The 15760-nt window shown below is 38.6% G+C and overlaps 1 protein-coding gene and 1 non-coding gene across 3 annotated transcripts; one reads left to right on the forward strand and one right to left on the reverse strand.

Annotated features, from left to right (window-relative positions):
* Positions 1 to 189: 189 nt before the first annotated feature.
* On the reverse strand, positions 190 to 11846 carry LOC103137961 (presequence protease, mitochondrial-like). Of its 2 annotated transcripts, none has more exons than XM_007551992.2 (27): positions 11524 to 11846; positions 10547 to 10652; positions 10134 to 10240; positions 9832 to 9983; positions 9629 to 9743; positions 8659 to 8755; positions 7794 to 7954; positions 7581 to 7707; positions 7406 to 7494; positions 7190 to 7318; positions 6981 to 7094; positions 5884 to 5980; positions 5321 to 5455; positions 5046 to 5181; positions 4323 to 4439; positions 4109 to 4238; positions 3659 to 3779; positions 3468 to 3544; positions 2983 to 3148; positions 2763 to 2863; positions 2472 to 2592; positions 2342 to 2392; positions 2069 to 2181; positions 1745 to 1870; positions 1166 to 1311; positions 842 to 944; positions 190 to 729 (listed from the first exon to the last, which is right to left on the reverse strand). In XM_007551992.2, the coding sequence occupies exons 1-27, from the start codon at positions 11565 to 11567 to the stop codon at positions 636 to 638; spliced, it is 3075 nt and encodes a 1024-aa protein (XP_007552054.1). In that variant the 5' UTR covers positions 11568 to 11846; the 3' UTR covers positions 190 to 635. The 2 variants fall into 2 exon arrangements, with proteins under 2 accessions (XP_007552054.1, XP_007552053.1); XM_007551991.2 differs by having other exon boundaries at positions 5046 to 5184; positions 11524 to 11845.
* A 3210-nt stretch (positions 11847 to 15056) lies between these two features.
* On the forward strand, positions 15057 to 15143 carry trnar-ucu (transfer RNA arginine (anticodon UCU)). Its single transcript is given in 2 exon segments — positions 15057 to 15093; positions 15108 to 15143. It is a non-coding gene; the product is annotated as a tRNA-Arg (tRNA).
* Positions 15144 to 15760: the final 617 nt, after the last annotated feature.

Below are 15760 nucleotides of genomic sequence, written 5' to 3' on the forward strand. Positions count from 1 at the left end.
ACAGAAACGGCAGGTGGTAGGAATTTAGCCCTTTAGAAATTCATGTTCTTGTTCAGAGTAGATTTCTTTAAAAAGGTAATTATCCAGCTTTCTATTCACACTGGTTTGCATTGGTTTTGAGTTGTTATTAGTTCTGCACCATAGTCATCCAAATGATGATGCTTGAAGTAGACCACTCTGTAATGACACGAGTTTCGCTATAATTTTATCTTTATATTCTAATGTAATGAGCTGTATTTGTAGTCCTGAACCCAACAGGACTTCATTTTTTCAGTTAGTCTTGGTAAACTAAAGGCTGTGTTGCAAGAATTTATGAACAAAAAGTCACTTTTTGACAAGAAATCCCACTAAACTTAATGATTTAATGACAAAGTTTGTTTAGTGATTCTACTTTCACAAAACAACTCAGATCTAGTTTTAGATTCAATGTGTTACAGATATTTTCCATCAGTCTTATGTACATGATGGAATATAAAAAGGTTTCTGCCGCCCGTTCAAACCGACAGCCATCAGCTTTAGTCGTCTTCATGTTGTGAGTTTCTGTCTCTCACCAGCAAGAAAAAAACAACAAAAAAATGTACATTTGTGTTTGGTTTTCAGTCCATTCAAGCTTTGTGTCCAGTTATGAAAAAACATTATTTTAATATCCACGTTGGATCTTTCTTGATTGCGTCGTTCTCTGGACCCAGGATGGCGACTCCACACGTGCTCTGACCCACGCTGAGGTACCTGCAGCAACACAATCAGCTGATTTCCGCTTCGTGTGCAAGAGTTTCCCAAAGGCTAACTCAGATTTCAACAGTGGAGACATGAAACGATCATTCATGCTGAGCTGTTTTACCTCTCAGCCACTTCCACCAGGCCTTTATGATGCACAGCAAAGAGCTGTTCTCTGTAACTCTGCTTCATCTCATCTGTGACTCCACTGCGGAAGCGACTCGTTCCTGCTCCACAGAGAGACGGGATCAGAAAACATCAAATCAGTTTGTTCAAACTACAAGTTAATAAATAAAGAGCAAAAATGTGGATGCCATATTGAAGATGAAGTTAAGGGAAAAGAAAATCCAGGAAAAGTTACTAGAACCAGCTAGCAGATTCCACCCCGTAAAAAAAAACATCTAAAATGTTACAAATAGATTCTGTGACAAAAGTGTTGCATCATCACCTTTATCTGAAGGAGCCACAGGTGAATCTACAGCGGAGAAAACAGAAAGCTTGGCTTCATCGATGTCCTGCTGAGAGAACTGGCCTGACTTGGCCCAGTCGACGCCTCTTCGAAATGCAGATAACGTCTGCACCGAGTTCGGATCCCTTAGACACAGAAGAGAGGCTCAACAAAAGGCCTTGAATGTTTGCAAAGTTTTAATTTAGGAAAAAAGAAATCAAACAGCTCAGCTGAGTTATCCACTCATCATCTGAGTTGGGATGCAGGAATGTTCAGGGGTATTTTTTTAAACTGAGCATAATAGTAATGTTCACATTTTTATTACACTGAATTTTGGGTTTTCATTAGCTTTGAGACACAATCATCATAATTAAAATGATAATATCTAAGGGTTTTAATACGCTGACATGCTCCTGAAAGCACAAAGAGGTTGAATTTATCTACCAGAATTTTTTTTCCTTCAAAATTTAAGGACCTAATATGATCAAAGAATGATTTTTACATTCTTATATTGTAATAATTGTCATTTTCTACTGCAAAATGAAGTAAGGCTGAAGGAATGTGTGAAGTGCTGCCCACCTGTAAGAGTAAAAGGAAAAAACGCCGCTTCCTCCCATTTTGGCTCCGCCTCCGTAGGCTCCGCCCTTCTCCCGAATTTCCCCGTGGAGGAATTTAGCCGTCATCATTCTTGCCAAGATGCACAAACTGACCCATATGGAAGATGGCAGCAAGTGGAGAGGAAGGATAAACAATGAAGAAATGCGACTTAAAAATGTCAAACGGGACATAATCACCGTAACGCGATCACTTTGACATGCAGAGTACATCCTGTTGTTCCATTAAGTAAGCTAAAATAAAAGTTACAACAAAGATGCAATCACTTTTCAGTGGACTTTTCTGTACCTGGCATAATCCTGGTGGCAGAAAGGGACGGTACGAATACTCTCACTGACAAAGTTAACAGGGAAGGGCATCTGGAAGAACGTTTTCATTTGACATGGCTGGAAATGTGGCTCCTGTAGAAGCATAAAAAAAAATCAGCTTAAACTTCAGTTAATATAGACATGAGTGTTGAATCCTGCATGTAATTCAGATTTCTCACTGTTAGGATAACAGATGCAACGACTAGGAAACATTTTTCTATACATCCAAACTCATTGATTATATTGGACTCACTGTTATTAGTTTTCTAGTTGGGCCTGAATCATCCAGAGGGTCGAGTGGTTTCTGTAGCAAAGAAACAAAAATACATGATAAATACATTTTCCAAGCAGGGCATCGCTTCAATCCGTCAGGAATATCTTACCTTAATAACATTTGCTCTGATTAGTTTGCGCTCTTTTCTGTTTTCAGCAACGTCTTTAATAAAACTCTCCAACTCTTTTGCTGAGTCAGAGATTATCTGTGGCGCTGCATTCATTGCACACCTGTTAGAATATGAAGGAAGCAGGAAATGAAAAGGTAAGCATTCAGCAGCTAAACTCTAAATCACAAATGTGAAAAGATGCAACCACAGAAAGAAAAAAAAAAAGATAAACTTCTCAGATTGAACTAAACTTTATTGTTAAGTGACTAGAACATGTAGCAATAATCCCACCTCATGTTCTCGGGGTTCAGAAGGTGTTTTTTGATCCTGGGTAAAACCCGGATGACTTGGCTAAGATCTGGCATCTCTGCTATTCTCTTCAAAAACTTCACCTAATGTTCAAATAAAAACATAAAACCTGATCAGTAAACCACAGCAGAGTGACAAAACAACGACTACAGACAACAAACTGCTCCGTCTTTCAGTCAACGCTGCCCAAAGTCAGGATTACCTGTTCCATCCCACCAAAGGTCTCCTGCAGCTCCCCGGCTGGGGTCAGGTGTCGGCCCGCTCTGGTCATGGCGTACATGTGGCCAGAGTCGGAGATCCCGTTTGCTAACTCCTGCGCCGCCATCATCACCAGAACGTGAAGACGCTCTTCGCTGTCAAAATGAGGGCTGGAAGAGAACCACCAGGCTTTTGTCATGTCATGCAAAGTAGTAATCATCCACATATACTTCATTATGGAAAAACTATTCTATTTCTGTCATCTGGCCATAACATGTTTCGTCAAAAACTGGTTTTAGACTGGATTAGAAGAGGTACAGCTTCCTTATCTCACCATTGTAGAACATGGAAAACAAAGCTTAAAGGTTCAATCCATAGCAAGAAACCAATCAATTAAAACTAAATAAGTCTAATCACTTCTGATAAGAAAAATGGTCAAACAAGAGAAGATTGACAGAAAGTGCATTTGCATCCTGGAGTTTTATGAACCTGTTGAAAATGTCGCTCCATAGTTTAAACATGTGAGGAAGGTTTCTATCCAGGCAGAAGGAGAACAGGAGAACCCCCTGAAAGAGACGGCAGAAACAGCAACAATAAGCTGATAATTCCCTGTAGAGTTCAGGTTCATCCCTCAGCAACAAGCAGAAGAAGACAAAAGGATAAATGTGTTTTTGGCTGACCTGCTCAAACGTGTCCATCTGGGTGCAGTCAGGGATGACCTGCGTCGAGACAGACATTCCTCCTGTCCTCCTCTCCATCTGCTGGGCCTGCTGCCTGTAATCCAGATCTCCACAGCCCATTCTGCCCACAACAACACAACTTTTAATCCGCTGCTGCAGCTTGCAATTGTTACTTTTCAAAGCAAATTTAAGTTAAAACATGCAGTAAACTAAAACAATTATTCAGTTAAATCAACTGTGTTCATAATGTTCAGTAAGGATTTAAGAATATTGTTACAAAAAGTATTTTTTATGAAGAACTGTATGAATGTTCTTTTAGAAACACTTCTTGAGTGAATTAATCCAACTGCAAGAATAATAGTCAATGTTTCTGAAGAAGAGGAAGAAACATTTGACATTAAAGTGTCTTTCCAGTGGCGTTTATCTCTAAGCCCACTTGGTGGAACTCACTTGGTGATAATGCTGCAGAAGAGCGGCACGTAAACCCTCAGGTCCTCTGGCAGAGTGTTCAGACTGCACATGGCTCTGAAGTACACCAAACCGTTTGTGGGCTGCTCACAGTACTGAACCGGGACATGACCTTCAGCCAGGAGAACACACCGCGTCAGAAACAAACCGGCTCGTTTCGTTACGATTAGATGAGACAAGGAGTGAACAGCTGTACCTGCAGTGCTCAGCTGAACGGCAGTGAAGGGTATCGTTGGCTGGATGTCGGACACTCTGAGAGCAGGGAGACACGAGGCATCCTGAGTTTTACTCTGAGCTGCCAGCAACTCCAGACCTTTTCAACAAGAAAACATGCAACTCAATACTCGACTCAGAAATACATGATTGAATCTCCTAGTTTAGCCTCATACCTGAAGGACACTGAGCAATCAATCAATCAATCAATCAATCAATCAATCAATCAATCAATCAATCAGCTTTATTTATACCGTTATGTAGATCTGGTTATCGTGAGGAGAGTCCACTTTATTATCCGACAGGGAAACTTTACATCAACACAACAATAAATGGAAATCTAACATAATTCAAAATGGCCTGGTGATCAATACTTTAAAATGGTAAAAAAAAAACATGAAAAAAGGGCTAAAACACAGCATTCTCAATAGGACAAGATTAACAAAGAAAAAGAAAAGGAAATAATATTAAAACTATGTTAAATCAAATTTTGGAAGCTTATTGCAACAGAAATAAAAAGGTTTTATATCACTTAGTCTTACATATGGAGATCAAATATCTGCATCCAACTGGGAAGAAACCAGTCCACGTTTTACAAAATGGAAAAGATGATAAAATTCTAAACTAACCTTTCCAACAATAAAAATAAAATATAACAACTATACATAACCAGGCTCTACAGAGAGCAGCTGAAGTGAACTGTTACCTTTCTGATAAATCTCTTTTCTGTCGCTGTCGGTCAGAACTGAGATCTTTTCCTGAAGTTTCTCCTCTTCAGCCTTGGCTTGTTTTTCCAGGAACGCCTCGTCAGGACTCATCCTCAGCGTCAAACGATGCGTGTTCTCCAGCACAAATATCCATTCAAGGCAGAAATTAAAATCTGATGTGTTTTATGTCCATAAACACTATATTAATATATGCCAAGCACTGTTGATTTACCTTTTTTTTTTTCCTAAATTAGGGATAAATTCATTTGTTTACCTTAAAGTAGTATCTGACTTTGTCCTGGAGGAAGTGAGGGTTTTCTTTCAGAGCCTGTCTGAACTTTGCAACGCTGTCGCTGATTCGGAGCAGCTCTACAGGATCTCCATCGTGGTTCCAGGATGGAGCTATATACTATCAGAAACATGCAGGAAAAAAAGCCCATAATGAAGGAAGACGTCCCCGACAGAAAAAAACGAAGGTCAAACTGAAACAGCCCTAATTCTGCAAGCAAGTTTTTCTGCATGGCTTTTACTTTATGACACCTAAAAGCCCTCAAATAAATCACTAGGAATGTAAACCTCTAATCACAGCTACTTTAGTGATGATGGGTTAGAAGCAAACACCCATAACAGGATATTTAGTGTAAATAAAACGGTTTCCAGGGAAATCGGTGGCAACATGTTTAAATTATTGATTTGTGTAGAAATATACAATTCATAGAAAATAAATTCCAGATTTTAAACACAGGAAACACAAACAAACAACCCAAAACGCGTTTATGTCTGAGTGCTGAGTCCCTGGATTCCTGAAATAAGCCGAAGGTCAAACGGTGAACTCACAGAGGCCAGAGCCAGGCCGAAGTTTGTGGACTGATGCTTCATCTGGATCTCGATCTTATGAAGGAGAGATTCGATTCTCTCATCCTCAAAGCCCTTCCTGCCACAAAACCCAGAACAAGGAGGCGTAAAGTCAGGTTACTGTTCTTAAATAACTTGATAATGTAACATTTACCCTGTTCAGTTAAACAAAAAGAACAACACATCTTCATTGACCTTTAGCTCTTCCATACGTTTTGCTTTGAGTCCATCAGCTCTGACATGTTCTCGCGTTTTGAGCCAACACTGTGAGAACGTCTTCCCCACGGCGCTCCGCAGGTCACACCTCAGATTACCTGTCAGGTTTGGTTCTGTTCTCTGGCTCAGACTTTCTACAGCTGGACTGTCTTCAAACAAAGTGATTATTTGGTTGTTTGTGGTTTTTGTTTAAGACTAGTGCCGAGTAATGATTCAACATTCTTTATCTTCAGCTATGAAATATCTGAATGCTTTGAATCAAAACTGAAACTATTTTTGGACAAACTATTCAGAATTTCATCCTCCTTGGCAAAAACATTGATAGGCAGAAAGATGGCAGGAAACATTGTTTCCCTGAATACAAAGTAGGTAGAAAGGATGCACTGAAGGAAAACATTTAGATAATGTGACAAAGAATAAAGTCTAGACATTGAATTATTTTTATTTTCTGTTCATACTTATCCAGATCTGGAAAAGTCTGACATCTAAATGCAAACTTGTTTGTCCTTATTGCTCCTTTTGAAACATGTTTTTTGCTACTTCATTGTAGTTTAGTGTCATCAGACCATAACAGCCTCCATAGAGGTAAGAAAACATAGTAAAGACAATATAGATTACTGCTTTAGACCAACCAGCTCTGGTTTAAAATCCTGCTGTAGTTCTGCTGTCAGCTTCCCTGACCACCATGTCCCTCATGTCCTCCATTCATTCACGACGTCCATTATGATTCCATTGCATATTTAATGCTGACTGACACCAGGAGATACTTTTAATCCTTTGTAACTTTGCTGCAAACTACAATATGCAAATGATGAAACATGATTCACTTGGTTAAAAGAAGTCGTCAGAGTACTGGGACTCACTCTATGATATCGTCGATAGTTTGGTTGATGATTTGTTTGACCCGTTCTGTGTCGTGCTCAGCCATCCCCTGCAGGCCGATGCTGAAGGACGCCTCTTTGGTGCTTCCATCATATCTGTGGGACAAAAAAAACAACAGTTTTTCCAAAAACCTCTAGGATGCAACATTTGCATGGTCAACTATTCTTCCAAGCAAAGTTCATGTACAAACCCAACAACGGAGGAGAAGTCACTTCCTATCTTGGGATCGATGAGGGATTGGTAGAAGGGCGAGTTTGGTCCAGACACCATGAGTGAAGACAGCAGGCTGAGAGTGAATCCTTCGAAGGAATCTGTGATGCTAAGAAGAGAAACAGAAACAAGTCAGGCTGAAATCACACAGCTGGACTTTAATTTTCCAAGACTATCGATTAAAGTCGGATCTTACTCTCCCAGCAGGTAACTCATACAGAGAGTGTTCTGTTTAGTTGGATCTGGAGCCAAAGCATCAGGGCTGCAAGTCACATGGTCTTCTCTCTGGACAAAAACAGTGAAAATCCACAGAAATATCAGAGCCATTGCTAAAGTTTATGATTTTATGAAAACAGCGTGTATGTTCTTACTGGACTGCTCCAGTGAGGCTGAGATGGGACTTCTGTCCTTGCATTGATGCGATCAAACTTGCAAAGAGCCTCTTCTTGGATTTGCTGCAGATGGTTTTCCAAAGGCAAATCTCCATAAGTGAAGAACCTGAACATTTAAGAGAATGAAGGATATTCTTTAACTCCCAGTTTCCATTCCTGTGCAGCAGTGTTGGGCACGTCGTGCTTCCTTACCGGGCGTTACTGGGATGGTAGTGTGTGGCGTGAAACTGCTTAAGCTGTTCCCAGGTCAGGTCTGGAATGGCCAGCGGTTCTCCGCCCGACACCACAGAGTAGGTGTGGTCAGGGTACAGCTTGTTTTGAAGGTGCTGCGCGTATAAACGCTCACTGTCTGACTGGAAAAGCACACGGAAAAAAAGATCAGCGGTCTCATTTGTCATAAGGTTGAACGTAATCCTGCAAATAAATTTGAACAAAGGAGAAGAAGTCCTGATCTAAATACTCAAGATTTAAGATTAAAAATATTAATAACTACAGTGGAAACGCTAAAATGATGTTATACATCAAGATTAGGCACATTATTCCTAAGTAATAAGAATAATATTACATTTTACAATTCCTCATATCACTGTTTCACATCATGCCTCTAAAAACGAAACCACTCACCATTTGATCTGTTGGTTTTGTTGCTGTGTTCATAACTCTTAGTAAAAATGGATATTGTATAAAACATAATATTCCATTAATTAATGCTAATGAAAAATCTAAACCAAGTAAAGTTACTAAGAAATATTCAAGTGCAACAGTGCCTGGAAGAACTGGTAAAAAGAAGAAGAAGAAAAACTCAGCTAAATGATGCTTTTGGAAGTTTGGTGGAGCATATTTAGTAAACTGTTGTGGTTTCAAACCTGGAAACCTCCCCACACCTCATCTCCTACCAAGCTCCTCCCATTTTGAAATGAGATCAACGAAAAGACGAAGCTAAGATGAAACATTGTAGTTTTATGGTGAACTAAAAGCACCAGAACTGTGTGTTTAAATAAACTAAAAATGCAACAGTAATTGTGTGCACGCTGAAATGCACGTGATGGTGACTTACAAAGGCTCCTTTCATCTCGTTGAACACAACTCCCTTAAACACCAGCGGGGAGCTGGGATTGGTCGGATCTTCATTCTCCAGCCTCCAGCCTTCCTGCCTGAACAGAGTAACCATAAACACTCCAGTTAGATATGCAAAGAGAAAAAAACTACTTTTAGAAAACATGGCAAGGCAAACTTATTTGCACAGCAAGTTAATTCAACACAATAAAACATAAAAATCCAAAACATTGCAGCAGCATACATAAAGGAAAGTAATGAAATGTTGGAATTCAGATTATATTTAGTGATGTTCCAGTAATTATTTACTAAAGGTGAATCAAAACAAATGGGTTTTTAGTCTTGATTTTCAGTAATTTAATAAAAATATAAATGCATGGCTGACCTGACTTTCTACATCTTGCTGGGACATTAGAGCGTTAATCCTGGAAATGTTTTTCAGGTGATAGAAGGCTGACTTTGTGACCGTCTCTATGTGACTCTGAAGGTCTCAGTTCATCACTAGACCCAGATTTCAGGCCTGATCTTTAGTTTCTATCTGTAATGACTGAAGCTGTGTGCCAACTAGTGATTGTTTCTTCAGTTTTGTTTTTATTCAACAGAAGAACATTAGTGTCTACTAATCACTTGAATTATTAATTGATTATGGTTTGGCCTAGCGATAGCATGTGATTTTTGTTAGCTCCAATAAAAAACTAGCCAGGCAAGTAAAGAACAAGATAAAACAAAATCTGCAAGAGCAACAATTTACCATTACATCTGTAATGTTTATTAAGAGTATACAACTTAAAGCAAGATCTTAAACCCCTTTTTGAAACAGAGTACCACCGTCTGCATGTCAAAAGCATATTTTCATTTAAAAAATGTAATTTATGAATTTACAACACCTTAATTTAACTTATCAGAATATAAGCAGAGTTTATTTTCTCTAGTTGCTCATGGTCAATATGAAGAGTGCAGCTGAATCTCACCAGAAATCTTGTTCTCGTAAACAAGGGAAGAAAACTGCATCCAGATAAACTGAAAGAAGGTTCTGGAAGTCTTTCCCATTTTGGGTGGAGAATGGATACATCGTGTAGTCACTGGCTGTTCACACAGAAACATAAAGCGAGGATTAATAAACACAATCTCAGCACAGGCGTCTCAATATATTTACAACCAAATAACAGCGAACCTGTGAAGGCATTCATGAAGGTGGACAGCGAGCGGTTGAGCATCTTGAAGAAGGGATCTCTGCAGGGGTACTTTTCAGATCCACACAGCACCGTGTGCTCCAGGATGTGGGGGACCCCTGTGCTGTCCCTCGGGGTCGTCCTAAACTGGACACTGAACAACAGCAAGAGCAAATAAGAAAAACTATGAAACCAGAAAACCATTTCTGATTCTATTTACAAATAAGACGCAGCTGTAATGCTGTTAAAAACTCCACAGATTAAGCAGAAGTTGCCACCAGTTTAGAACTAAGAGCTAACCGACCTGAAGAGGTTGTTTGAGTCATCCCGGGCTGCATGCAGGTACTGAGCTCCAGTTTTATCGTGGGTTAACTTCACAGCTGTGAGACAAAGATCAGGAATGGCCGCAACCTGAGGACGTTCGGGATAAGAAGCACCAAGTTTAACTTCAAGGTTACTGACATAAAAACTAAAAATGTCCTGATACAAGACAGTTAACACACCACAGGAAGCACAAGAATGTAGCATATTTAGAATATTGTTGTCGTACTGAGATCCACAGTGACTATAAGGCAGTAAAACTTTACTGATTTAATCATGTCATTTGAGATTTTATACTGAGGGAGAAAAAAATTCTAAAACATCCAAATTTTCAGAGAAGAAACAAAACAGTCAGATGATCAATTACTGCATCAGCCAGGCGAAAGCTGCTTCTACCTCTCTGACAGTGAAGCCGTGGATTTTCTGCCCCGGCTGGTACTCCACAGCCTGTTCCCTAGCTGATGAGCTCCTCAGCCTCCATGCTTGGTGTCGTCCGTTCAACCTGGAGGATCAGGCACATTCTTGCTCAATCAGGACTCCAGAGAATTTGGCAAGAAACTGTGCATGCATATATTTCCTATTTTCTTTGAAACTTCATAATTAAGAGACAACTCTATTTTAAAAAGAACATAATTATGTTACAGAATTGACATGTCCACCAAATATGCTACAACACTTGTACAATTTAAAATGGCAATATAATGACAACTCTATCTACTCCTCAGATTTGAAGTCATTTAATGTGGTTAAGTTGAACTTAAATGTTTTTTTTTTTCGTGTGTCTAAAATAACACCTCAGCGACAAACAGAATCAATGACAGCAAAATCAGGTTAAACCCAGGTCACATGACCTTCCATTGATCCCCCTCTTTTCAATGATCACATGTTGATACAAATATCTGAGCTATTTATTTTATAATTTCCTCTCATTTAGGTTAATATATGTATATTATTTTAGAATTAGATCCTGCTTGTATTTTGTCAAAGAGGCCTGACGCCGCCACTACAACAATGTGTGCTGTAATTTATTGATGTCAAAAAGGTGGTCACATTCACAGGATGTTGTGTCGCAGTTAAACATGCTTAATTTCATCCCTGAAGCTATTTGACCTTTTTAAACACATTGTGTCTGTTGCAGATTAAATTAATATACAAATGAGGTTAATCTCTGAGGTTGAACTGGCTAAACAAAGTCTAACAAAAAATACAAAACTAAAGCAAAGTATTTAATTTCATTATGCAAACGGGTGTGTTTTCACATAATTGTAAATCGCACAGGTAAGTCAATAATGAATGACATGGATTTACAACCTTAAACAAACATTAAATAAATCTTGGCTTTGTACAAAGAGTGCCGTTATTCACCAACTCACCGCACATGAAGTCTCTGGAGCACAGTCTTCGTAAGCCGAAACATTATTTTTATACCAGTTGCAAAAATAAACTATTTTCTGTCTGTGTCAAGCTACAATCCACACATTTCTACCATATTCTGAACAAATTCACTGTATTTAGACTCAACATCCCCGGTCTGTGTCCTCTCATGCCGTGTTGTGTAGCTGACATGCTGGTTCAACCACTCATGCAAAGATGGCCGTCACGCCGGCGCAAATCGCAGATTTCTAAACCATCTGCCATCCACTTTAACCGATCCAGCCGTAATGGTGCTCTACTGCTAGATGTTGCACAATTTTTCACACGCGTGAGAGGGCAAATGACGTTTCAACGTCCTCATTTTTGATTGGTCAGCTTGTGAAGAAGAAACTATATGATTGGTTGAGTAACGTTAGATCTCTAAGCTTACCAAACGATGACTTGACTTAAAATAGCAGAGCATTTGGAGAATTTACTACGCTTTTAATACGCTAAATTTGAAACTGTTTTAACAACTCATGGGAATAAAAAGACGCGACGTTTCCTCATTTACATTAATCATATGGAAAAATAAAATGCAATTACAATTTACTTCCACGAGGTGACGCCATGTGAACATATTTTGGTGGCTAATACTTTTAGGACATTTCTCATTTTGGCCGTTATATTTTACTACCAAACGTAGCAATGTGCAAGTAAACTTCCACCATTTTTCTATTGTTTACTTATAATCGTATTTACTGAATTAAATATAATATAAAACATTCGTTCTTTGTCTTTAACTTTTTGAATGAAAAATATGCGTTTTTCCTAACATTTCCTATGATTTTATTTTTTTCCATCCTTCCATCCATCCATCCATCCATCCATCCATCCACTTTCAACAGACACTTATCCTTGAAGAACAACGGACAGATGCACACGCATTAACACCTAAGGGCAATTTAGAGCGATCATATCGTGTGTTTGTATTGTAAGAGGAAGACAGAGTACCCGGAGAGAACATAAGACTACACAGTGAGACTATGCAAACTCCATGCAGAAAGACCCCAAACTGGGATTGGAACCTTCTTATTGCAAGGAAAGTACTACCAATGTGCAGTCCCTTTTATTTTTTTATTGTGAGAAATTTTCACCTTTTTCATATCAGTCTTTAATTTCGTGATGAACTATGTGACGAAATGGAGTTAGAGTGCAAATGTAAACTACGTTTTAATATGAGAAACATTATAATTATTATTTTTGATTGATCATCTCAATTCAACTTTATATTCAAGTGCTTTTAATATTATCATGATAAAATAATTTTGTTTTCTTTTGACTAGGTGGAGCTTTTTGATCGCTGGGTGTGATAAAGACAAATACAAAACTGAGATTTCACATTGTCCTGAATGCACCATCCCTGATGTAAGATGTGGGTGGCAGCATCATGCTGTGGGGATGTGAAGCTACAGAAGAAACAAGGAAGCTAATCACAGTTGATGGGAAGATGAATCGAGACCAACCTTCCAGCAGCCCACTGATTATACATACAACCTGAACTACACTGGAATACATTAGAACAAAGTATATTTATGTATTAGAATGGCATAGTCAAAGTCCAGGCCTAAATCTAATGGAGAACTGATGTTCAGAGATGATCCCTACCCAAATTGCCTGATGATAAAACAGTTCATGAAGAATAATCTGCTTTAGCAAAGCACTATAAGAAATAAATTTATGAGTCATAGTTCTTTGCATGACAGTGACTATAACCCAAAATACAACTACTAATGCTACTATTAATAATAATAATAATAATAATTTTTTCACTCAGGGTATGTTTGTTGTAAACAGACAACCTGAACAATTATCAGGACCCAAAGATTTGTGCCTTTTGGTAATTATCCCAAACCCTTTCCACTTAATAATCTCTCAGTGGGGGGCTGCTAAGGCAGTTTCATGGCATATCAAAACACGAACCCCATTATTACAGCATGTGTCTGCACTTTCAGATGGGAAAAAGCAAGGAAAGCAGTCTTACTGGATATCATAAAGGGATGTCATAAAAAGGATGTAAACCGTAGAACCACCATGAGATCCTGGGGGACTGGAATAGAAACACTAGTCATTTCCCTTATGTGCTCTTTCTGCAAAAATCAGCCTGCCTGTACTGAGCACAACTGCGACAGCGACTGCAGTGACTGGCTTTCATTTTTTTCTGTGAATATCTTTTGAGGCACCCACGGTCATCCCTTGTGTTTCCACTGACAGCATGTGGGAGACTTTCCAGCAGCATGAATAGGAGGCCTTGGCGAGGAGGCAAGAGGCTTTTTGACAGAGCAGCAGACTCCTCCGACTTCAACTTCACAGAGTTACTGCATGTTTGTTATCAAAAGAAAGAAAAGAGATAGCACAAAAGAGTGTGGAGCAGGTTAATAAAAGATATAAAAAAATGTATTACATGAAAAGAAACTATGATAAAGCATGACGTGGATTGAATGTTAATACTTAGGTTTTGAGTCTTGGCTTATGTTGGAATGAATTAATGAAAAAGTCAAAACTGGCACTATGAAAAAAATTGCATTAGAAAGAGGAAAGTAGTGTTCATATTTTGCAGGTTTTGAATACGAAGGATAAAATTGTGGGGGTGGAAAATTAACAAACAATTTTACAAAGTCATTTTTCATTTCATGGTGACTTGAAGTTAGGCAGAAGGATTATGTAGGCCTCTTTTAGGCTGACCAAATATTGCACACCTGCTGCTTTTGAAGCCATTATTTAAATAAAGCATTAAATAGATGCTGGTCAAGCTATAAATTAGATTTTTGTAAAGCTGAAGGAAACAGGATTAAGTCGGCAAACAACTGAAACAACCAAAAACAGTCTTCAAACCAAATGGAAGTAGACATAGATAATGCAAAAATCAAATTGCTTAGACCGTGTGTAAGATATTAGCTTGGATGTAAGTGGATGGCTGTGCTGTGGTTCATCTGCTCCTTCCCTCTCTGTAATCCTCAGGATTTTATAAACGTCTGGACTGTCCAGACGTGGGTTCATCCAGGCCCGGGCGATCCATCAGTGTCAAATAGAAAACAAAACCCCCAGCTCTTCCACCTCCTTTCGTCTTTTACTGCTTCGCCATCCATCAGCAGTTTGCTACGAGTCTGTGTTTCTTTCCCCAGCAACAACTGCCTCCATGTTTACAATCAGGCAGGATTTATGGATAAAAATGACATGACAGGTTAGTCCACTTTGCTCAAAGGCCACAGCTCAGTATGTTTGTTTCAAGTATAACAGCAATATTAAAAACAATCATCAAAGTACAGAGGCTTTTACTGATGTAAACTGAATTTTTTCAACATCTTGCCTAAATTAGAAACAGTAACTGAAATGGATTTCAGTGGATTTCTGAAAATTCAAAGTAATGCACAATTCTATGCCTGGAGAAATCTGAATCTGAATCAAAACAGTTGCCTGTAATGGATACATAACTTATAGGAAGGTAAACACAACAATGTTTCTGAGTATTTTCTTTGCAGCCTTATAAAAAGGCTCTGTGGCGCAATGGATAGCGCATTGGACTTCTAGACAGAATGAGGTAATTCAAAGGTTGTGGGTTCGAGTCCCACCAGAGTCGTAGCATTATGCATTCCTTAAACCAAAGAGGGCTTATTATCTGTTTGGTACAGGAAAACCCAACTACCTCTGAGGTCGGAAAACTGAAAGTAGGTTTTCATAAGTAGAGGAAAGGTTTCACAAAATACTGAATTTATTTTAAAGAATATGTTATTAGTGTAAAACATTCCACAGAGAAAAAAATGTAGCCTTTTTTTCAAAGTATACCCCACATACCAATATTAAATATTACACCAGTATTATTTAGAGTTATTTAGGGATTATATGGCTTTCCCAGAAAATGTCAGGGAAGCTTTAAGTTCATTAAACAAATCTTGGATATTTATCCAGAAAGCTTTTTCTGACTTTTTAACAAGCATGGAAACATGATACTATTTCATGTCTTCCCTCAGTGTAAGTGTTGCTGTTATGCAGCTTCACAGATGGAATAATGGCATTAGATTTAACCTGATGTACCTGGATAAATGGAAGGAGTTTTTTATGTTCAGAAGATGAGACTCAGTGTTCAGACACATTTTATTATAGAAGAGTCAAAATCTCACTAATTAAAACCGATTGGTGATTGTTAATGGCTTTCAGTCTTGTCTGAGATTTCCTTGGACTTTTGACATCTGATAA

The sequence above is a fragment of the Poecilia formosa genome, unplaced genomic scaffold (assembly GCF_000485575.1).
Source record: "Poecilia formosa unplaced genomic scaffold, Poecilia_formosa-5.1.2 Scaffold45, whole genome shotgun sequence".
Lineage (NCBI taxonomy): Eukaryota > Metazoa > Chordata > Actinopteri > Cyprinodontiformes > Poeciliidae > Poecilia > Poecilia formosa.

Excerpts from the sequence above, each read along its gene's own strand:
- LOC103137961 (XM_007551991.2), bottom strand. The coding sequence starts at position 11,567 with ATGTTTCGGCTTACGAAGACTGTGCTCCAGAGACTTCATGTGCG. Across the intron at positions 4,440-5,045 it reads AAAAGAGATTTATCAGAAAG|GTCTGGAGTTGCTGGCAGCT; the intron begins GTAACAGTTCAC and ends CTTGTTGAAAAG. Across the intron at positions 1,871-2,068 it reads TGCCACCAGGATTATGCCAG|TTTGTGCATCTTGGCAAGAA; the intron begins GTACAGAAAAGT and ends CATATGGGTCAG.